Raw genomic sequence first — 22,750 nt, forward strand, 5'->3', positions numbered from 1 at the left:
ATAATGAAGAGAGAAGAGCCGAAAGCTGTTTCAAATATCTAACAGGAAATTCACTTGTTAGGCCTCTGTCGCGCACGAGCACGCACACGCGCAAACACACACACACACTTTTTTCACTGCAATCCTTCTATTAAGCTACTACTAATCTCCTCCTTGCCCACATCTCTTTGTTTTGCTTTGCACCCTTTATTGGCTGGAAGTGTGGTTGTGTGTAATTAAATCCATTAGTCCTTGTTCGTTATTAATTAGACCACCATGCTTATCACACACAAATAGATTTGCTTTAAACATTTTTAAATAAAGATTACGGCGGATAATGGTGACTCCAATGGTCCTGGGTTAGAATCTGTACGAAAGTATCTGCATAAAATGAATGGAACAGAAAAATAAGAAATAAACTTCCGGCAGACCTACACCGTTTTTTTAACCACACACCTTCTAGCTGTTGCCTAGTCAGCAGACCCAAACAGGCAAAATGAGAGTGTTATTTATTGGCTAAAAAAGCATGAGCCAGATTTATATTTTCTGTTTACAGACACACAACATTTTAGGGGGGACATTTTAATACATTTTATAAAATAGCTAACATGAATCTGCTAATAAATGCAAATAGAAACAAAAATTTTATTTAAAATTTGAGAGAAATATTGTTAGTTCACAGAATGAAACGAAAATGATCATTTTTACAAACACAGTAACACCAAACACTAAATTCAGAAAAACTGAAAATAATTTGGAAATGTGAAATGCAGAATAAACCCTGACATTCACTAATAATACACTCTGTAGACATATGAAAACAAGTATTGTTCATTGTACGTTTATGTGACTTAATAGATTGTTAATTAATAAAACTTCTATGTCATCATATGCATTAAAAAACTGCATACTTGACCATGGCAATCTGACTTGGCTGCATTTAAACCTGCTTTTATAATACAATCAGACTGTGATTCAACCATCCGAACTGATAACTCCGTAAAGAGGACCCTTGTGGAATACATTTTTATTTTACTTATTTAGTTTTTAAGGCGTATATGGACCATCAGAAGACAGAAAGGTCCCACTGAAGTCGAACACACAGGCAGAAAAAGAACAGATGAGAAGTCAGGAAACAATTAACCAAAATGCCAGACCTCCACGTTTTTGTCAGCTCGCTGAACAGGTATCTTAACGCCACATGGCAGCTCTCAGCTGTCATTAAAACTATTCGTCAGTGAGGCGAAGTCGCCCCTACGTCCCAAAGAAAGAAACAGATGTGAACAAACACAAACCAACAAGAGACCCTAATGAGCTCCAAAATCAACACAGCTGCTCACTTCCGAACCTATTCGCTTCATGCTCGCATGAACACACCGTATGTATACATACAATATCCGCAAATACTAACAAGTACAAAATGCATACACGCAAAAACACACAGCACGACAAGTGATGAAGGCACTTTCTGTGGGATTCAATGGAGACAGGAACTTAAAGGGATAGTTCCCCCAAAAATGAAAATTCTGTCATCATTTACTCACCCTCTTGTTATTGTAAACCTGTATGACTTTCTTCCTTCCACAAAACACAAAAATTATATATTTTGTAGAAAGTTGGTAACTGGACAGCGCCGGCACCCATTCACTTCAAATATATGGACACAAAACAAATGCATGTGAATGTGTGCCAGTTAACATTTTTCTAAATATCTTCTTTTGTGTACTGCAGAAGAAAGTTATACAATTTTGAAATGACTAAGTTATTGGAGAAATTGGGAAAAATGAACAAAGACACACACACACACTGTCAACGCAATAATAAATGACTATATTGGATTAGCAATGAAAATATATCCTTCATCCGCTGGACTCTCTCAATCTAAAAGGGTCTTTGTGGATCACGCGTGGGTTGCAAAGATGACAGTGCGAGCGCAGGAGACGTAACATTAAAAGCTCCATTTTAAATGACTCATTTAAAGCCCCTTCGGGCACTGCAACGCAGGTAAGATTCTCATGCATTCATACAGCAATGCGAGGACATGAGGCAGGTGTACACACTGCATTGTGTGGGGCGCAGAATGCACAAAATTATAGGGTTGGCATGGCAACAGGTAGCTAGAGTGAAAAGACTGATAAAAGTATAGGCCTCGGGCAAGGAACAAAAGAGATGGAGTGAGAGAGGAGGAGGTGAGAGATGGTGGGTGAGTAAAAGGGGAGGACTTCGAAGGAAATGTTTGGAAACGCAAAGGTGAGAAAAGCAAAGGTGAGAAAAGAGTGCACTTGTATTTTCCTAAATTAACTGGTAGATTATTAATGCATGCGTTAATGTTGCGGATGTGAGAGTAAATAAAACAAGAAAGATCAATCTCTTTCTCATGTTGGAATAGACATGCACTGGCAGATTCCCGTTAGACACTTCACTTCTTTATTACAAATTCATCAGACCGCGGAGAGAGAAAAACAAGGAAAAGTTCTAGTCCAATGGTTCTCAATTGGTTGTATCGATTGGGTATTGGACATCAGCAGTGTAGACTTTTTTGCAAGGGCCTTGGAGATACATGAAGAGGGATACAGTTAAAACAAAACCAGACCGACAACCAACAACAAAACTGTGAGAGAAGCTTAATGTATCGAGAGGAAATGAGAGATGAATGAACAAACATAGAGATAGATAGATCTGATGAGGTGGAGATTATTATATGCCCTTTAGGGAGAGCTGTTTTTGTTGCGGGTCAGTGAGAGGGGCAGCAGATATCTGCAATGGACAATTGCTGGATTGCTGTTTAGCTTCAGGCCAAACTCTTCCACAACAACAATACACATTCACACATAACAAACATCATCATTCAACACACAAACTGCAACACACAGGAATTTTCATGCCGCCTCAGGCTTGGGGAGATGCGCAGCCTTACTGTTCACCTGTAAAACTTGTTTGCCAACATGATCTTTCTGAATCCATGCATTATATTTGCAGTCTTCTGAAGTCATATGATAGTTTTGTGTTTAGAACAGACTGAAATGTAATTTTTTTGGAATTCTGAACTTTGAAATCTATATACAGAAATGCAATATTATACATAGCTCTGTCTTCAGAGGTGTATAAAGACCTTACACGATGAAGCGTTATATTTTATCACCTTATTATGAGCTATTTCTTTTCTACATACACCCTAAACAGACCAACTGCTCTACAGAGTGCATTTCTTAAATATGACATCTCTCTCGGCAAAGCCGCGAAAACGTGACGACATCTTTGCTCTGTGTCAGTCACTGGAGAGCTTCGATAGGGAGGGGGGGAGTGAGTTGTTGGTTGCAGTTTGCAACCTCACAGCTTGATGCTGCTAAATTTAATACACTGGACCTTCAAGCTCACAGGAAATAAATAAAACATTCTGTTAATAATGTGTCTTAATATTTATTCATTTGTCTGGCAACTGCATTTCTTCTCTTGGTCCGTCTCTGCTGTGAAGATTTTCTGGTCTGTGTGTACAGAGACAAAGGACAGCATGGTCTAAAGCACCGCTTTTTCATGTAAATGGAGGAGCTACAAGCGACAAGGCTGACTGTGGACCTACACTGTAAATCCATTATGACCCAATGGGATGAAATCAAGCACAGATAGTGAGCACTCGCACATGGAGTCAACCGCCAGGAGAAAATCCCTTAAAGTTGTTTAGGTCCTGAGTTTCAAGGGATATCGGAAAATACAAAACGCCAGTCACAGCTTTTGAAATTGTAATTTACAACATGCAGCTCTACGAAATTCTCACCAAGAGCAGTTTATGCCAGATATAGTGAAAGATTAAAGATGAACGATTTTACAAAAAAACACACATTTAGCAAATCTCTCTAAATAAGCGCCTAACAAAAACGCAATGGCTTTCTGGACTGATCTGATTCTAGTCTTGAGAAATTCTGAGTTAAGCACACGAGTCCACCGTGACACAGTGTGTTTGATGTGCGGCTTAATGAAGCACAGCTGGATTAGCCTTGCTTCTAGATGCTACCTGCATTAAAAAGAGCGTCTTTCTCGTCTCATGAGATGTTTTTATTTTTCTTGTGTCCTTTATCGTCCTTCATCACTCCACAGCTCTGATTAGGGCATCTCTTCCACTCATTCATTAACTATATTGATTATTTGGTCCTGATGGCAATCTTCACCACACAGACATCGCCTTATAGCCCTGATTTCCTTTTGTGCCGGCTGTGGTAAGCTTTGCTTTAATGAATTTAAGTGACTGCTGTAGATAAGCTCATGATGTGTGATTGCAATGCTGGGCATGGTTGAACACAAAAGAGAGATTTCTCAGTACTTCTAGAAAACCATTGTCATTTTAAGGCAGCAATATGCGGCTTTAAAGATGTTAGTGTTTGTGAATTTAAATAGTTAATTTTTTTATATATAATTTACTACATGTTTATGTTTTTGGGATGAAAATCATGAGAATGAACAAAAGTAAGGTTGCAATTCTGAGTAAAAAAAAATTTATAGCTCTTTCTTATTCCCTCATTTAGGTCACACCTTAACCTGGCAGATCCATCTGCGACAGTCTGACAGTCTGCCTGGCAAAAGAAGGAATACAAACATTAAAGCTCCAGTGAAGTCTAAATAGACCTTAGACGCCATGTTTAATTTAACACGTAAGAAAACATGGCTGTGAGGGATAGACATTTAACGCTCTGTCTTAATGTCTGAGGTTATGTTTTATTTTTACAAGCTTATTTTAAATTTGTTTTGTTTTGTTGGCTGAGGTATTGACAGCGAGGTACTCAACAACACAGCACTGTACCCCCTCTTATTGCTTTTACAAAATGGTCACACAATACAAATATACATCATTGCAACTTTCAAGAAGTAAAATCACTTAAAGCCGTTGGAAAAAACACCGACCGGCTTGGCAGGGTTGCCAGATCTTTGAAAAAGAATCATTCATCATGAGTGTAATGTCCCTAGTCTAAATAACAAAAATTCATTTAAAAAATCATCGTAAGATTAACAGCTAAATTACAAAATCCTTCCGCTCCTTATCTGCGGAAGAAAACAACATGCAGCAACAGTTAGGTGCATCAGTCGTAGCTGCTCTTTATCATAAAGAAAGAAAAAAGAAAATAGATATTAAGATAGATATTAAGAAAATGTGCCACTGCGATTACAGTGACACAACGTTCAATATGGCCTCTCTAAATAAGGCTAAAAGAGCCAATCGTCAATCAAGAGTGAAGTTGCTGGAGTAACCTTGAAAATGTCTATTTTAAGCAGTGTGTGGTCTCATCACAACTGAAATAGCATGGCCGGCGAGTGGCGCGACTTCCATAAACTGACTTTGATAAAACACAGCTGTTGACAAATCAGAATCAAGGACTGGAACTAACCCTTTTATAAAACATATAACTGAATCAATCAGACTACAATAAGATATACAAACAAAAGTCAATTCTAAGGGTTGAAATAGGCCAAGACTGTACTCGCTTACTCACCTTCACCAAACCAGACTTTTTTTCTTCTGTTAAAGACATTTTGAAATATGTCTGGCCTGTTTTTACTTCGGTTTTTTGAAAGAATTACTGAGTTAGGCCTATGTTCTTTGAGTGACATTTGCTAAAAACCTAAAAATGGTTGCAGAAGCACAGCTCTTGTTTCATCTCCTGGTTTTGAAGATGTACAGAGAAAGTTTGGGTATTGTGTAACAGTATCACATGCTTATTAAGAACTAAGAGAGAGGTAGTTAAAGAGGGAGACAGAAAAAGAAGGTAGAGAGTGTGGGGCTTTAGGGATCAGCTCAGTTACACAGACAAGACTCATAATTACAGGAGAGAGAGAGAGAGAGATGTGAGATATGATCAAATGAAGATTATAATTAATTCGAGCACTGTTCTCTCTGGCATTGGAACCTTATACCTCTGTAGCCCCTAATTGTTTAACTTTACCCACGTGGGTGAGACTCAGGCAGGGGCAAGAAAAGACCATGAAGCGAGGAGGGAGTGGTGAGAGGTGCTATTATTAATATATATCCATCCATCATCCATTCCTTCACCTTCTTTGGTGTTATGGAAAATGTAAATAACACACTATGATTCTATAAGGCTCTAAGAAGACACAGGGACAGCTAATGTATGTAAAATTTTCACAAGGGATTTTCTTCACTAATTAATAACAACACAGGTGTGTTTGTTGGGCAATGTTGTATGCAAATGCCCAAAGCGTGTTAGCAAAAGTTTCATTCTGTTTTGGCTTCGGTACGCTCTACATTTCTCATCTCCTGAAAATGTCTCTGCACCACAGAGTGCCAAACACAAATTGAGGCTTTAAAATTCATCCCGACAGGCTTAAATGCTGTTATGAAAAAATACATGATCTGCATATACTGGAATGCTCTATATTTGGCTGAATAAGACCAGAATAAGTGTGTGAGTAAAACATAAATGCTAATGAAATTGAGGAGGTACATCAATTTAAAATTTGTCCAGCATTTCTTGACCACCCTAACTCTTATTAGTAATCTTTATTACATTTTTCACTAACTGTTAAAATATGCACCTTGAATACACTGTAAGGATAAAAGTGTCCACTAAATACAAAAACACAAAACAATGATATCCAGTCAAATATGGTAATGTACAAATGTGTTTTATAATGGCAATCCAGCTACCAACTTAGAAAGAGCGGAGAGCAAAGCTAAATAATTTATTTGTATATTTTGGGTATGTCAGTGCCTGTCTATCTTCATGCACACCGCTGTCACATTCTCAGCCCATTCCTAGAATCACTAGTGGCATGACAGTAGCGTGCCGAGTCCCCGGACACTCATTATAAGCTCCTGTGAACTGCATCACAGCACACCATGCTGCCTTTAATTTCAGCACCGCAGGTTTATGCGCACATTGAGCGCTGCCACCAGGGAAAAACAAATAACACTGGATAAACAACTGCGGTGAAAAGCCACACATGTACAAAACAGCAACTCTGTTTAATATGCTGGCATGTAGCCGCAGTGCCGTAAAATGTCCGGCCAACACGCTGGCAGAAAAAGCATTCCTGTGCGCTAAATAGATGTGTGGGTGTCAGAATGTGTTCTGGGAGAGCGAGTGGGTTTTGGGAGTGCGAGCGGGCATGCAAATAAGTGGTACGATGACTTACGGTTGCGATTTATGCCGGCTGTTAACCACACCCAGACAGACGACATCATTTTGGTAAAATATGGTACGAGCGGAAGAAGAGACGAAAGCAATGAGATGCCACAGTTTCATTTTCAGTGTTGCAATCTGTCAAACACTCCCCTGTAGTCACATTCAATCAATCCTTCTTTAATGACCTGTGGGTGGATGTCTATTTTTGTCTACTTACTGGCATGGACATAGGCAAGGCTTTGACTGAAAAAGGCAAATTATGTTTTTTAAGGCTCAGCTGAGCTGAATGTCACTCTTGTTAAGTGTGTGTTAGAAGGGTGGAAGCATTGCTAGCACCCAAACAGTTCACCAACACACACTGTCATGATTCTGCCTCTTTTGATCATGTTTTCTTAGTCTTGTGGCAGGATCATGACGGACCCACATGTTTAGTGTGAGAGGGACATGCATTGTAGGTATTGACATGCCATGCGCTCTCTCGTGTCTTGTCTTTGTCCCCGCCCCCTTGTTTCCACATTATTGATTGTTAATGATTTCATGCCCCGCACCTGTTCCCCTCTTGATTTGGTTCCCTTTATTATGCCCTTGTGTCTTCTGTCCTTTGCGAGTTCGTTTCGTTCCATGTCCTTGATGACACTGTTTCTTATTGATACCTGCTTGTGATACTATATCAAAGTCAAGGCAAGTCAAGGCAAGTCAAGTCAAGTCAAGTCAAGTCAAGTCAGTGTAAGTTTTTTCAAATATTGTTTTAGTCCAGTTTAGTTAGTTTACGTTCCTGTGTAGTCTGTGATAATAATCCCTTTCTCATTGTTGTTTTCCCACCTCGTATGAATAAATCATTGTTTTGTGTCGACCTCATCTGCACTTGGGTTCTCTGTCCATGCCTCATCACGACAGAACGAACTCGCCAAACCGGAACCCAGCAGACATGAAGGATGGACAGTTCGATGATGTTCCTGCGATCCCGCCAGGCCCACTTGCTTTTTGGGTTTCGTCAGGGGTTCGCGTGATCTGGGAGTTGCCAGGGACTTCGCAACAGTGGCGAGGGAGACCAAGTTTGGGGAGGCTGAGCTTCAGGTCATTTTTGACGCCTGCCTCACCCACCCCCTCAAGCCGTTGGAGAGGAGGAGGAGGAGGCTGAGACCCCTGGGGTTTTGCAACATGGTCAGGTACGTGATCAACTGGGACAATCCCTGGTCTGCGGACCCAGCCTGGCCATCTTCCCTGTTGGCTACTATCCCGGAGGATTGCGTCCTGGCCACAGCTGTGGTATGAAGTCCCGCAATTTTCCCCACGTCTGATCATGTTAACAAGCCCCTTTTTATGATATTTTATAACTAACTCTATAACTCATTTCCTGTTTGTTTATATGGAGTATATATAATCAGATTATATACTGCCTCACCCCATAAACTATATAAACAGATTATATATACTGCAGCCGGACATAATGGGGCGATCAAACGCGTGTGGCCTGCCTGATTTGTACAATCTCATTTGAAACGTACAAATTTAGCATAGTGGTTAGAGGATTGCGCTAACAACGCCAAGGTCCCAAGGATTGCACATACTTAGAAACAAATGTATAATTCAATGTATGTCGCGATTTGACTGCAAGCATATCAACTGCTTTACATTGTATGTGATTGTTAAACAAACAAACATTTTGTGAAGCAAAACAAAACAAAAAAAATAGATATATACTGTACATCACACACATTATACAAAACTAACACCTTATGTGTTTGATTGAAAAATACAGACGTTTAAAATGATGACAAATTCCTGCGCATTTCATACTGAACATGGAAATAACACAATTTCACACATTACATTTTGAATGAAGTGCTTGCTTTTACAAGAGATGTGTTGTATGTTTGTGCTTTATAGTTTAGAAGTACACAGAAATTTTATATATATGCTATTTTAAACTTCTGAGCACAAATATATTCAGAACACCCAGTTGGTGTTTGAAAAAAAAAACACAGCATTAAAGCACAAACACTTCCTCTCCACTGCTAAACAAATCTGATGAAACAGAAACTGCAGTAAATTATACTTAATTTGAAAAAGATTGTACACTTTAAGCCGTATAACTTTTCATTTCATAATGGCGCTTTTGAAGTCAAAGCACTACAAAAATGAAATTATATTTGTATCTGGAAAAATGACTCCAAACCTAAAATAAGACTCTGAAATAAAGGGCCAACCGAGGTAAGCCATGTGATTATCTTCATTAGAAAAAAAGAGAGGGAGTGTGGAAAACAGGAGGATGAGAAAATTATTCCACTGATAAATTAAAATAGAACTTAAGCTGTATTGTTCTCCCCCGTCTTCAAAGTACTGCAGAGGATATTATAATTGTGCCGTGCTAAAAGAAACTCACAGGATGCTGAGTCTTAATTCATAATTCAGAGAGGGAAGAGAGAGAGAGGAAAGATTCAAAGGCTGAAATGATGGTACCAATGTCATTGCCAGCTGGAAGGTCTCCTGCAGTCATTACTTCCCATCAAACCCTTTTTCTCATCAAAATAAAAACCATCCAGCCAATGAAAGCTGTTTGTTAACATACACAAATAATTGTAGATACAAATTTTCCAAACTAAGGTTGAGATGGGACTAAATTTATCCTGATTAACTAAAAAACGTAATCTACATTGCATTATTGTACCAAAATATACTGTAAATACTGAAATCCTCTGACTGCATATGCGAAGAAAATGATAAAAGTGTGGACATTAATTTCTGTCACGTATTCACAACGTAACTTTTCTGTCTAGCTAATTTTACATATTTAACACTGCTTTCGAGATGAATAAAGAGCAAAACAATATCCACCCCCTCAATTTATGAGCCTCATATGCAGATAGATAAAATGGAGTAGGACCATCAGCCGACAGCGGAGAGGAACACATTTGTTTGTCAGAACACATTTCATTTTCAATGGGAGGAGAAAATGAAACGAATGGATCCTATAAAACCACAGTGAACGAGTGATAGATATATGGGAGTGTGCTTCAGAGGACTGTAGGATTCATTTCATTTTTGTTACTCCTATTAAATCTTTAAATTATTTGTACCGCATATAAATTTGGTGGTTGAGTCGAGCGCCTCACTGCAGCTCTCTATGACCAGTCCTGCATGCTTGAAACAAACTCAAATCACAGCACATGTCCTAAACGTCAGATGGTTCTGGGTGCAAAAGGTGTGAAAATGACAGCCAGCTTGTTTGTGGAGATGTGAGAGTAGAGGCTAAGCTCCATATGTGTGGGGTGCAAACACAGGGTTGACAGAACACAAGAGCATCTGGGCATCACCAGTAGTTCTCACTTCTGTGCTTTCTCGCTCTTTCTCTCTATCCCAATCCCCCTATAACCCAAAGAGCCTTTTGAGGTTACTCCGTGCAAGCTGTTCTTCTCTACCCGTTCCAGATTCCTCAAACTGAATTTTTTATCCAGAAATGCCCAACCTGCATTTGCAGCGGTTATGCAGAACTTGCTGTAGGCAAGTAAAAGCTATTTAAAGATGCATTATGTTTATTTTGGACGGCAATCTTTCTTCAAAGAAAAAGGTTAATTGAGCCGTTCGTTCTCCAGCATTCGTTCATAATCCAGGCCCTTGTTCATTTCCATTGATCTCATACTCGCTTTGTTTATATCCCGCTCTATTTGTGCTGGCAGTGTGAAATTAAACAGCTTATTCCTACACTATCTGAGATGGATGGAGTGATGAAAATATGCCACAGTCTGCATGAAAGGGAAGAGTGAATGATTTGAAAAAATGTTCAATCTGACCCTCTGAAATGAAGGAATCTACTCAAAGTATTGGAAATGCTTTTCAAGTCACCACCACCTCATTACTGCTAATGAGAAAAGGTCGCAAATTAATTATTTGACTTGTTTGAATGTGCACAGTGACACCAAAAATCATTACTGACTGAAATTCAAAGCTTGATTTATTTTTAATCGAATGCCACCAATGTACTTGACCTGCTAATATTGCTTGACTCAGATAAATATTCACAAAAGCTGAATGGTTTCGATTCAAACCCGATGCTTGGTTTTATCATACTGATGGTCAGTCTCCAAAATGTCTCATGCGGCCTTATGCTGTCAATATTACTGGTGATGAATAACAAGAAATTGAAGGATTAAAGAGATAAAATTTTATGTAGAGGCACTAATATGATGTTGAATCATTGCTCCTAAAGGCTTTGTGAATTGAAGAAATTTAAAGCCATAGCTCATGGAGGCAGCATTAGAAAACATTATGAGCTTGGCAGGGCTCCTGTGTTCACCCATTTGTATGAGGAGACGTGAGGCTGATGAAGTGTGCAGGAACTTGTTTTCAACAAGGAAACAAACAGCAAAATGCTAATCAGCGCTGTCAGAGAAAAGATCCACTCCGTTTGATTTCTCTTTTCTATTTTAAGGGAAAAAATGACAAAGATGTTTTGTCTCCAGTTGAGCTGTCAGCTTGCATTTTTCTTTTCTGTCAACAGAAATCGCCAATTATTAAACAATAGACATGTTTGTTCGTGTGAATACACTAATGCATGATGTTAGATGTGAGTGTGCGTGCGTTTCACGGTCAATACTGTGCAATGGCAAAAATCCATCACCTTAACATTTTATTACAGGAGCGATGTTAAAACGTGTCTGAAAGGAGCATTGGAACTATGAAGCAAAAATTAAGATTACTGTGAAGTAAAGCAATATATAAATGAGAGATATCATTCTGTCAGAATATTAAAAACGGTTGTATATGCAAGAACAATTCAATAATCCATTTTGTTCAACTAAACAGTTGTGTAGCAGACATTATATTAATGGATAATACAAAAAAGGCATCCATTGACACGGTTTTACAATTTTGCTTCTAAGCAACAAACATTTAGGCAATTCCTGTCAACATATAAATATTTCTAAATGTTTTAAATGGAAGTTTAATTGCTTCAACTATTCATTATTTTTGTTGCGTTGTAAATCAAATAATTTAATAATGACCACCCAGATATTCTTGGTTATGCTTATTTTTGTGTTCTTAAAGTTACCTCTTCAATACTAACCCTTTTTTGACATACAGTATGCATTATATGCTTCGACAGAGAACGGGTGAATGGGTTTGTTACTAATGAAAAAATGATATGCTATCTTCATATGGGAAAAAACGAACTAACGGCAAAATAAAACAAGCAGTCACATAAATGCATAGTGAATCACGGTGGGATGCGGGGGAGAGGGTGAGAGGATCATTCCGGAATCTGAGCACAAGGTGCTGTGTGTTTAACATTCACTCTTTACAGTATGATATTGCTTACAAACAGGAAGAACACACATACCAAACCGTATTTTCTCGAATTATAGCCCAGCACTAACAGACCCGATATCAGCCTGAAATGTTGGCTCCCATATTTAAATATGATCAGACACATAAAGTATACCCACAATCCCCTGCACTGCTGCTGTCAGGTGCTAGCTCCTTCACAGTTGCTGCAGAGGAAATAGGCATCACTTGTGCTGTTTGACAGAGAGGGTTAAGCTCTGTGGTAAGCAGACACATATTGACAAACACAACATGCTAAAGAGTGTTTTCACACCTGGCTCATTTGGAGCGTTTGTTCTTGAACCTGGACTGCTTTCTACCGTAGTTTGGTTTGTTTAGGCATATATGAACACAGCAACTGCACTCGGATTAGCACAAAAAATATGTCTGAGATTGCCTGAACGAGTTGGTCTTGGTCCATTTGAAAACAAACGTTAGAGCGGATCACTTACGGTGAGAAAGCAATCTGACTCAAAGGTCCAACGAAACAGGCTATAGGCCTATATGAGAATAGGATCATATTTGGCCAAAATACAACTATTTGAAAATCTGGAATGAGGTTGCAAAAAAATCTAAATATTGAGAAAATAGTTGTTCAGTTGTTCATCAGATTTGCTATAGCAATCCGTTGCTAAGAAGAAACAGGTTTGTTTTAAGCTTCCTGTTGGTTTACTGGTGTAATGACAATGTTGTGAGTAGGAACCCAAAAGCTAAAATTCTAAGCTTTACATAGATACCAAACTTGAGTGGGTAGTTACCAAAAAGCGGACAGCAGCGAGCAAAGATTCTAGACGGTTTCCAGCCATTTTATTTGCGATTTTGCTGTATCCACTAACAAAAATATATTTTTATATATTTATGATATAGAAACATTTACAAATTATCTTCATGGATCTAGATCTTTACTTAATATCCTTATGAGTTTGGGCATAAAAAAACTATAAATTTGGTCCATACAATGTATTGTTGGCTATTTGTACAAATATTCTACTTACAGTGTGACTGGTTTTGTGGTCCAGCGTCACATGTATAATAAGTAACGGTCAAACATATTTCACTGCAGCTGTTCCAAACAAATAAAAATACAGTTTACAAAGTGTTTACCATGCATCTCATAGGATTTCTATAAACGACATTGTATGACAAAATCACCAAACGCATGCATAGATTCTGTCTGTGTAACCATGTGTCCTTTAACAGATGAGCTGTGTTCATGTTTATACAGTAAATTCAAACAGTTGAGGTTTTGAAAATGCTGTTTTGTAATCTTTCATTCACAAGTCAGCCATAAAAATGACTTAAAAACACATTTACAATTACAATGTTGGTATTTTTTTAAAGTGTTTCCATGTAAAAGTGAACAGAAGCAAGAAAATGTAACATTATAACAGTTTAATCCGTATTTTCGTAACAAAGCAAACAGTCTACAGGCAAAATACACACACACAAAAAAAGCAGGCAGATATACAAACACATCCACAAATGATGTCCCAGAAATGTCCGTTGCTAACATTTTTTTCAAACATCTTTCTTTATGTTCATCAGAACAAAGAAATGTATAGAGGTCTGGAACAGTAGAAGGTGAGCAAATAAACACAGAATTTTCATTTTGGATGGAGCATCTCTTTAAGAATGAAAATCGAAAATGATTGGATAATATTTTGTCTGACTTTCTTTTAACAGAATGGAAATCTGGATGCTCTTTCTTTATCATGTTAAATGTGGTGACAGTGTTCGTGCTTCGAGCATATTCCATGTGCATGAACAGAAAATATACGCATACGACGAGGAGGATCAAATCTAAATTCATATTCACTCAACCACCCACACATATACAATTCCACCCAACCCCCAACACACTCTTTGGAGCGCTAATGCTCACATCTCCAGATACACACATGCACAAACTGGCACACGGTCATTCACCCAGCCCAAAATACTCAGATAAAGTACACGCACGCACATTTCAGATCTGTCCATGATAAACATGTTCAATGCGGCACATTCCATGTGAAACACATACACCCACACGGTGCTTGACTCTTGCATCTTTCACCGGTTAGCCGGCGCACTGAACATTATGAGCGAACTGTTGAAACAAATTACCCTCCTCTCTCATCTCCCTCGTTCCACCTTTTCTTCCGCCCGCGCACCTGCCTCTCACCTCTTTACTCTCTCATTCTCTTTGCTCCTTTGTGAATTATTGCTTCTGCTTTATCATCACATCATGGTTTAGTTCAATCTATCCCATGATGCACTGCACACCATTATGCCCATCTTCATTTCGCTGCGGTTTCCCTATTCAACTCACAACTTCGATGAATGATTTCATCAGTTTTTTAACAAACTGAAATGACCTGAAGAAGGTGCCGCGTGTAATGAATTTACATGTTATAAATTGTAGATAAATAATATAAAGATCAATTATCAAAAACTTTTTTGATGCTGTCTTGCGTCATCAGTTGGTATGGGGTCAACAGGACTTCTGAACGTACGCATTTTGTAACACATTTCTGTCAGATACAGTATCTCAATGTCACCCATCCCTTTTTCAGAATGCTAAACTCATCCCGACAGCTATTTAAGTTGTTTACCTTTAATATGGCAACTCCTACAACAACCTCTTTCTCTCTCACTCTCTCTGTTGGCTTCCAGCATGTTCTCTTTTACAGTCGACCTCATCACCTCAGATCTGCAGCAGCACCGTTGGCTGGATGTGCAGGTCACCATCGATTTTCAAGACTGAGAAAAGCATCTTTATCTCGCATAATCTCTCTCTCTCTGGCTGTATTCCAGTCTTTCCTCATCTCTTCAATGTTATCACTGCTCTCTGTGAAACTCATATATATGATTCTGCCTTGCTATTATGTGTCTGTCTTTAGATCCTATTATTATATCCTCTTATTCTCTTTCTTTACAGCGAAACTGTGACATTTCTGCACCAATCACTGAACAAAAATATTTTTAAACAGATTTCCTAAACACTCCTTGCTATTGTTCGGGCAAACAGATAGTATCCCCATTTTCAGTGGATTTAGGTAATACAGTAGTGACCCAAGGTTATGTTTAACTTTTGGATAATTGATTGAATCTTCGAGATTTTTTCCGATACGTTATTAAAGATGCATTAAAAATTCTGTTTGGCTGTTGCACTGGTGTGTTTGAAGTATCAACTGAAGCTCATTTTGTGAGAAATTTAAAGGGATACTTCTCCAAAACTAAAAATTCGGTCATCATTTACTCACCCTTGAGAAAGATATTTGGAAGAATGCTTGGCACCACCATTGACTACCACAGTAGGGAAAAATGTAAATGGTAGTCATCAGTGCCCCAGAACGGTTTGCTTTCCTATAGAATGTAAATATACTGTCCTTTTGTTATAGCAGATCGTGGACAGCTGGCAGAGGAATTCAGGGAGGTGCAGGTGAATAGGTGCCATGAAGAACTTGGATGACTCGGATGGGAGGTAAGGCTTGCTGATCGTGGACACGCTCAAAGGGCTTTAACACCAACACCCACCAGCAAAGTTCCCCAAACAGTAAACATCCATACATCAGCTGCTGTCATACTTCAGCTGGTCCCTACATCTCCCTTCTCTGGCCTGGCGGAGGATTGCAACAGGTTCTTTCTCCAGTGCACCCTCTGCATGAACAATAACTCACATTGTTTTCCCACAGAAACAACAAAAATTTCCTTAGTCATCTCGTTATTCACGGAAGGGCACTTCAATGTGCAGATTCCATCTGGGCTCAAGCGGGTCTGCCGATGCAGTCTCTTAACCAGTTTTTGCAGTACTTCCGGAAAGTTTTGGGGTGGTGCACTGGAGACCCCTCAGTAAGTGCTCAACTATATGCTTTTCGTCAAGGAAATTCATATGTTCACGATTATGCCAAATATATGCTGGAAAACCGGATAAATTCTCAAGTGGGGTAAATACTGTTTCCCAACGTGCTTCCCTACCTTGACAGCTCCTCAACCAAACCATCCACCATAGTTCATCTCGGTGCCATCTCGAAAAGCTCTCGGCATCTACCTACACCTAGGAGTGGACACGCCCCCGTCGTCCGGTAACACATGGATACTTGTTGTTGTTGACCGTTTTTCTAAGTCCTGCCGTCTGATTCCCTTGATAGGTCTGTCCACTGCCACGCAGACAACAAAACTCCTGCTTCAACATGTATTTCGCTACTTTGGTATCCAGAAGATGTCGTTTCGGACCTGGGACCCAATTCATATCAAGAGTGTGGTAGGCATTTTTCGAACTTCTTGGTGTGAACGTTTAGCTTGTCATCCACGTTTCAATGGCAAACAGATAGGAAGATTCAAGAAGTGGGGAGATTCCTCAGAACCTTCTGCTACAAGCACCAGGCGACCTGGAGCCAGTACCTCAGTTGGGTCGAGTACGCCCAGAATTCCCTCTGTCAACCTGCCACTGGAATTACTCCATTCAAATGCGTACTCGGATATCAACCACCTCTGTTTAACTGGGCGGGGGACCCATCTGAGGTACCTGCAATAAATGACTGGTTCAAGGAGAGCGAGAAGGTCATCACCACCTGCAGAGAGCTATCCGCGGCGAAGGGAAACTCCACAGCACCAGCCGGGTCAAAAGCCGTGGCTCTCTATGAGACACCTTATCAGAAAAAAACCCATATTCCCCTGATATGCCAAATAACTTTGTCAAACAAATACTTCAGAGGTTAATTGATTTGGGCCATACACCTCATCCTTTGATGTCATCACTTTTGACCACTATTGTATAACCCCTAGCTCTTTGAAATATAATTTTTTTGTATCAGGTCATATTTTTTATTAAATACATTCTAAAATTTTTTAAATGTTCTTGAGAACAGAGACAATTTCAGAGAATATTTCAAATTGCATTTATTTTTCCTGCTTCATTGGTAAAATGTTTTTCTTGGTGTAAACACTTCTCAATTAAAAATATTTGCCGGTTAGATAATAAAAATGGCCAGTAACACATAAGGACCAATTCTCACTATTAACAAGTTGCTTATTAGCATGCATATTACAATATTGGCTGTTTATTTGCACTTATAAAGCACATATTCTGTATGATCATATTCTAAACCCAATACCTAAACCTAACCACTATTACAACATACTAACTGTTAATATGCACCAAATTAAGTTTATTGAGGAAAAATTCGTGGTAAATACTATGTTTGTTAATAGCGAGAATTGGACCTTAATATAAAGTGTGACCAAATGGACTTAATTTAACATGACCAAAGTTTGCTTCCAAACTAAATTATCTTGTTTAAAACATTTTAAATGTTTTTACCAATTATGATTGTATAGTGTTTTAAATGTACGGATCAAAAAGTAGTGATACATTTAAATAAATAATTTGTCATAAAGCACCTCATAAAGAATTTAGCAATATGTTCATGCTTACTTCCTAGCACAAACAAAATATACCAAAGGGATCTGTGTCAAGACGCAATTTTTATGATAAGGTAGTACTGTCATGCTGTCTTAACATACTCAAAAACTTGCACATTTTACCGTCAACTGTGAAATTATAGTGCAACTAATTTTTTTTGGCTTCCAGCAGACAAACATATGCTGTGCACACATCTGGTACAATCAACGATCGCAATATCTAAAAGCTTTCTCTTTAAATCTTCACCTGCACACTTAAAAAAAAAATTACTCACAAGGTCTCATCGTTGAGGAACTCCAGTTTGCCAGCCACCTCCTCATAGTCTTCTCCAGCTTTGGCTGTGCCCTCTGTAGTGTGGTACGGCACTGCCACCTTCCCTCGTGCTCCAGATGTTCTGTGGACCTTCACCTGCATGATGCCCACGCTCTCACTCACTCGTGTGGAATTACTCTCGAATGTGAAGATTCCAGCGTGGTCGTCATCATAAATGGTTACCGTAGCGCTGTGAGCGTTACCCAGGGCGGCTTTAGGAGGAATGTGGCTGGACCCCATGATGCTGTTGCCTGAAGACACAGCGTTAGGGTCGAGGACTGATACCTCAGCACGGTGGACGACTCGAGGGTTGCTGAGGTGTGCGTAGAAATGCTCATCTTCCTCAAATATGTCATCATCAATCACACCAACTGTCAGCTCCTTCACGGTCTCGCCCGGTTTAAAGACCAGAGTACCCTCTGCGAATTCATAGTCTGATCCCGCGTTAGCTGTTCCATCTTCTGTGCGGTAGTCGACCTAGAGTTTGTGCAACAGGATGCAATGCAGTTAGTGTATATATAAATACATTAAAAAACTATCTGCAGTGGACAAGTCGTATGTTCTTTTGACACAATAATTTTGTTATATTGATTAAATCATTTATAGTAGTGTATAGTGTATAATGCTGTGTTTAGTAAGTATCAATTAGTCTCAGATGTGTATCCTATATGTTAGGTGCTTAAACAAAGAAATCGAACAATTGGTAATATACATGACGAGTATGGAGGTTTAAAGTAAATATACATGTGGATTTGAGTAAATTTGAAGATAAATGTTTGAGTTCTTTTAATGCACGCTTGGCAAATCTGAGTTTAGTTTGTTGGTCTCTTCGAAAACTCCAATGAAAACATTTGTGAGATTTCTTGGTTTTGTTCTCAGGAGAAATATCTGAGAACAACAGCAAAATATTCCATCTGCTCTCCATTCACCCTGAAACCTGGATGACTTTCTCGTCCTTCTGCAGAACACAAAAGAGGATCTTTTGAGAATGTTGTTAACCGAACAACAGCACGGTTAATTGACTTGCATTGGTTTTGTATTTGGACACTTGAAGTGAATGTGTACCGCTTGTTGTGTATTGCTGTTTACTTACTTTACCAACATTCTTCAAAACATCTTGTTTTGTGTTCTACCGAAAAAAGAAAGTCATAGAGGTTTGAAATGACGAGAGGCTGAGTGAATGAATAGTTTAATGTACTTTAGCTGTGGCCTGCTTTCCTCTGGTCATCTCCACAAAATAAAATGTACAAAATAAAAGGAATGGATATGAAGTCTGTGACAAACGCTGTCATTAAATCGCTCGTCTCTTCAATGCCGTAATTATTGAAATTAGCTTTGAGAGTATTTCCTTCCATCGGGACTCATTAGGTTTTCTGACCTGAGAAATTTCACCACATCTGTGTAATTGTAGCACAATCACATCTACATAATCACAGTGCAACTGTGTATAGTCAGTAGAGATATAACTATTACCTTAACCGTGCAGCCACTGTCTCCACCATGTCGAGTGACAGAAAGTTTTAAGGAGCCGCAGTTCTCGAAGCATTGGTAATGCGAGGGCTCAAACTCTAAATAGATGGTATTAGGGTCTTCTTCCTGGGCATTAGACTCATGGCAGCTCACCACCTTCCTGGCCTGGTCTGCTGCATGCTTCTTCAAGATGTTGCCAGCTCCGATCATCATGCGGGTTGCCTGGATGCGGTAGAAAGCTCGACTCTTCTGCTGCTGTACCAGCACTTGATAGTTAGCCATCTCTATCAGCTGCTCCATGTCCTTCTCCGGGTGTCTCTGTTTGAGCTCCTTCAGTGTACGAGCCATATCCCTCCTGGCCTCATCTTCTTCTCCTCCACCGCCACCACCTCCTCCTTCCTCAACTCCGGCCAGCATGCCATCGAGAGCCTCTTTGTGAGAGTTGATGCCCTGCCCATCCATCTCCATATCCATTTTGGTAAACATGCCGTCGCCCTCCGTTTCGATTATGATGCCACGGTGCTTGTCAGCCCGGTAGCGCTTGTGCACATATTTGTAAAAGAGCAGTCGGCGGTCAGCGATCCAGGCCTGAACCACACACAGAGGAAAGAAGAAGAACGTGAGAACAGCCTCCCAGACTTCCACCACACCAGGAGAGAAGACCGACAGTATCAGGTACAACCAGATGTAGGCGAACACACTCCAGGCTGCAGTCACAAAGAAAACCCTCAAGTGCTTGATTTTTCGCACCTCCCCGTCAGGAACCACGTAAACGCAGATGGCGATGATGATGAACATGTTGAAGGCGGCGCTGCCAACGATTGTGCTCGGCCCGAGGTTACCGGCCTCAAACTTGTGTCCGCAGACCTCAATCACAGATAAGAGGATCTCAGGAGCTGAAGAACCCAAAGCCATGAGGGTCAAGTTTGACACGGTCTCGTTCCAGATGCGCACAGTCGTTGTGGTGACTTCACCGTTGGGTTTCTTGATTGTTATCTCTTTCTCTTGAGAGGTGATGACCTCGATGGAGGACATGAAGCGGTCAGCGATGATAGACATGCCTAAGAACATGTAGATAAGAGCCACGAAGTAGACAATGGCACGAGCGACCTTGTCACCCACCGATGGGTTTAGGGGGTTCCACACCGGCAGGACGACACCTTCAGAGCAGCTGTCCTCCCCTGAGCAGTTCCTTGGAATGGCTTGAGAGACATGAGTGAGGCCCAAAAGGAAGATCAGGAGGAGAGAGGAAAGGCATGGGGTGAGGGAAAAAGGGATGGACGGCAGGTGCAAGTGAGGCATGGTGGCAGTGCAGCAGTTAGTGTGTCCAGTTGCGGAGTTGACAACCAATAAAACCTATGAAACACACACAGAGACACACAAACAGAAAGCATTTAAAAAGGTGTGAATGGGTATTTAAAGCAAGTCTGTTAATCTACTTGTAACTCTCCCTCTCATTCTTACAATAACCAAAGGCAATATTTCTGTTGTGCTCAGAGAAGTTCATTTAGGCATATTATGCATTGAAATTAAGAGCGGTTTCAAAGTTATATGACGAAAACCACCTGATGTACAGATATTTAATAGTACTAGAATAGGATGAGAAAGCTTTCAGATGTGTTGTTGTAGATTCTAGATGAGTCAATGTAGATATTAAGGGCAATATTTGATCAGTTCTTTCAGGTATGTCACGTGAGGTATCGGTCTTTGGTATCAGTGTATATGAGTATGAGTACAAGTACATGAGCTTGATATTGGGGCCGGTGCATGTCTTATTTTAATGGCAGTCAATGGTGTCCTAGAAATGTCAGTTGCTAAAATTCCTACAATCATCTTTCTTTGTGTTCAACAGAACAAATAAATGTATACAGTTTTCAAACAGGTTGAATGATACATGACAGAATTTTCATTTTTGGGCGAACTATCCCTTAAACTTCTAAACACAGTTGAAACGATTCATATTTAACCATACGTAATACCTTGTAATGCTTTGAAAATCACTATAACAAAATTAAATGCAATACTATACTTACACAGCCTCTATGATATCCCTTTAGTTGAATTAATAAGATGTTTGATTTGTTTCCAGGGCAAAAAATAATAGATTTAAAAGAAATAAAAGTTATTGGCTTGTTTTATCAAATAATCAACACTGACTTATGGAACATGTTCACTTTCAATATAGTTCAAAGAACCCTGGGGTAATTATAATAATTTAAAATTCTCTGACTATATGCACAGAAATGCACAGAAAACTGCGAAAGCCCTTTACATCACATTTCCTACCTTCTCTTTCTTTGATCCCCTCCCTCACTTTCTCTCCACCAAGGATCAAATCATATGTGCCTCTGACTATGGAATAGTCACAATCACTTTTCTCCTGTCTTGAAGAACCCCTACAGAGGGAAGTTTATATAAGAGCTGGAACCACACATGCGTGACTGCTGCATTAGACCCCTTACTAAATCAAACATGGACACACATCAGCATTTCTGGAGCTACAGAGAATTCGGAGATTTCCTTTCACTACACGCGTGTGTGATGATGCCAGGACTGTTTCTCCGAATCCCCTCTCCCAACATACACACCCGACATTAGCTAACTTCTGTTAGCTTTTATTTGCATCAGCACATATTTAGCTTTCCTGTGGCTCATTGGTTAGAGCATGGCGCAAGCAATGCCAAGTTGTGGGTTCAATCCCAGAGGGTTGCACATACTTAGAAACACATATATAATTAAATGCAATGTAAGTCGCTTTGGATAAAAGCGTCTGCCAAATGTAAATCTAATCAGATTTTTGTCGCACTCATAATGCTTTGATAGCTACTCGCCTTTGTTCTTCCGATTTGATGACAATACTAGACTCATTGCCCCGCACCTTTCTCACCTCCCCGGGCACAGAACATGCATTTGGCATAAACCATGCACGCTTCCCTACTATTGCAAACACAACGCTAGGGCTATAAATAGAAGCAAGGCTGTTCCCAGCACACTCTTTGTCAATGGTGCCCATGAACACCAGAGCTCCCCTGTTTGGACTGTATTTTATTAATGTTCCATAATACAGTACACAACAGAGCATTACATGACAGTATGTGTACAGTCGCAGTCCTGCAGACATGCG

The 22,750-nt window shown here is 39.7% G+C and overlaps 1 protein-coding gene across 1 annotated transcript in view; it reads right to left on the reverse strand.

Moving 5' to 3' along the window:
• slc8a4a (solute carrier family 8 member 4a) overlaps window positions 1–20,928 on the reverse strand; it is a gene marked incomplete at both ends in the record, with an annotated part of 25,904 nt that extends 4,976 nt beyond the window's left edge. The window contains 2 exons of the mRNA XM_079486040.1: window positions 18,119–18,633; window positions 19,630–20,928. Coding sequence (XP_079342166.1) covers window positions 18,119–18,633; window positions 19,630–20,928 — 1,814 coding nt within the window. The remainder of the gene's footprint in view (window positions 1–18,118; window positions 18,634–19,629) is intronic.
• Window positions 20,929–22,750: the final 1,822 nt, after the last annotated feature.

Source organism: Barbatula barbatula (assembly GCF_947034865.1).
Source record: "Barbatula barbatula genome assembly, chromosome: 22".
In the NCBI taxonomy this organism is placed as follows: Eukaryota; Metazoa; Chordata; class Actinopteri; order Cypriniformes; family Nemacheilidae; genus Barbatula; species Barbatula barbatula.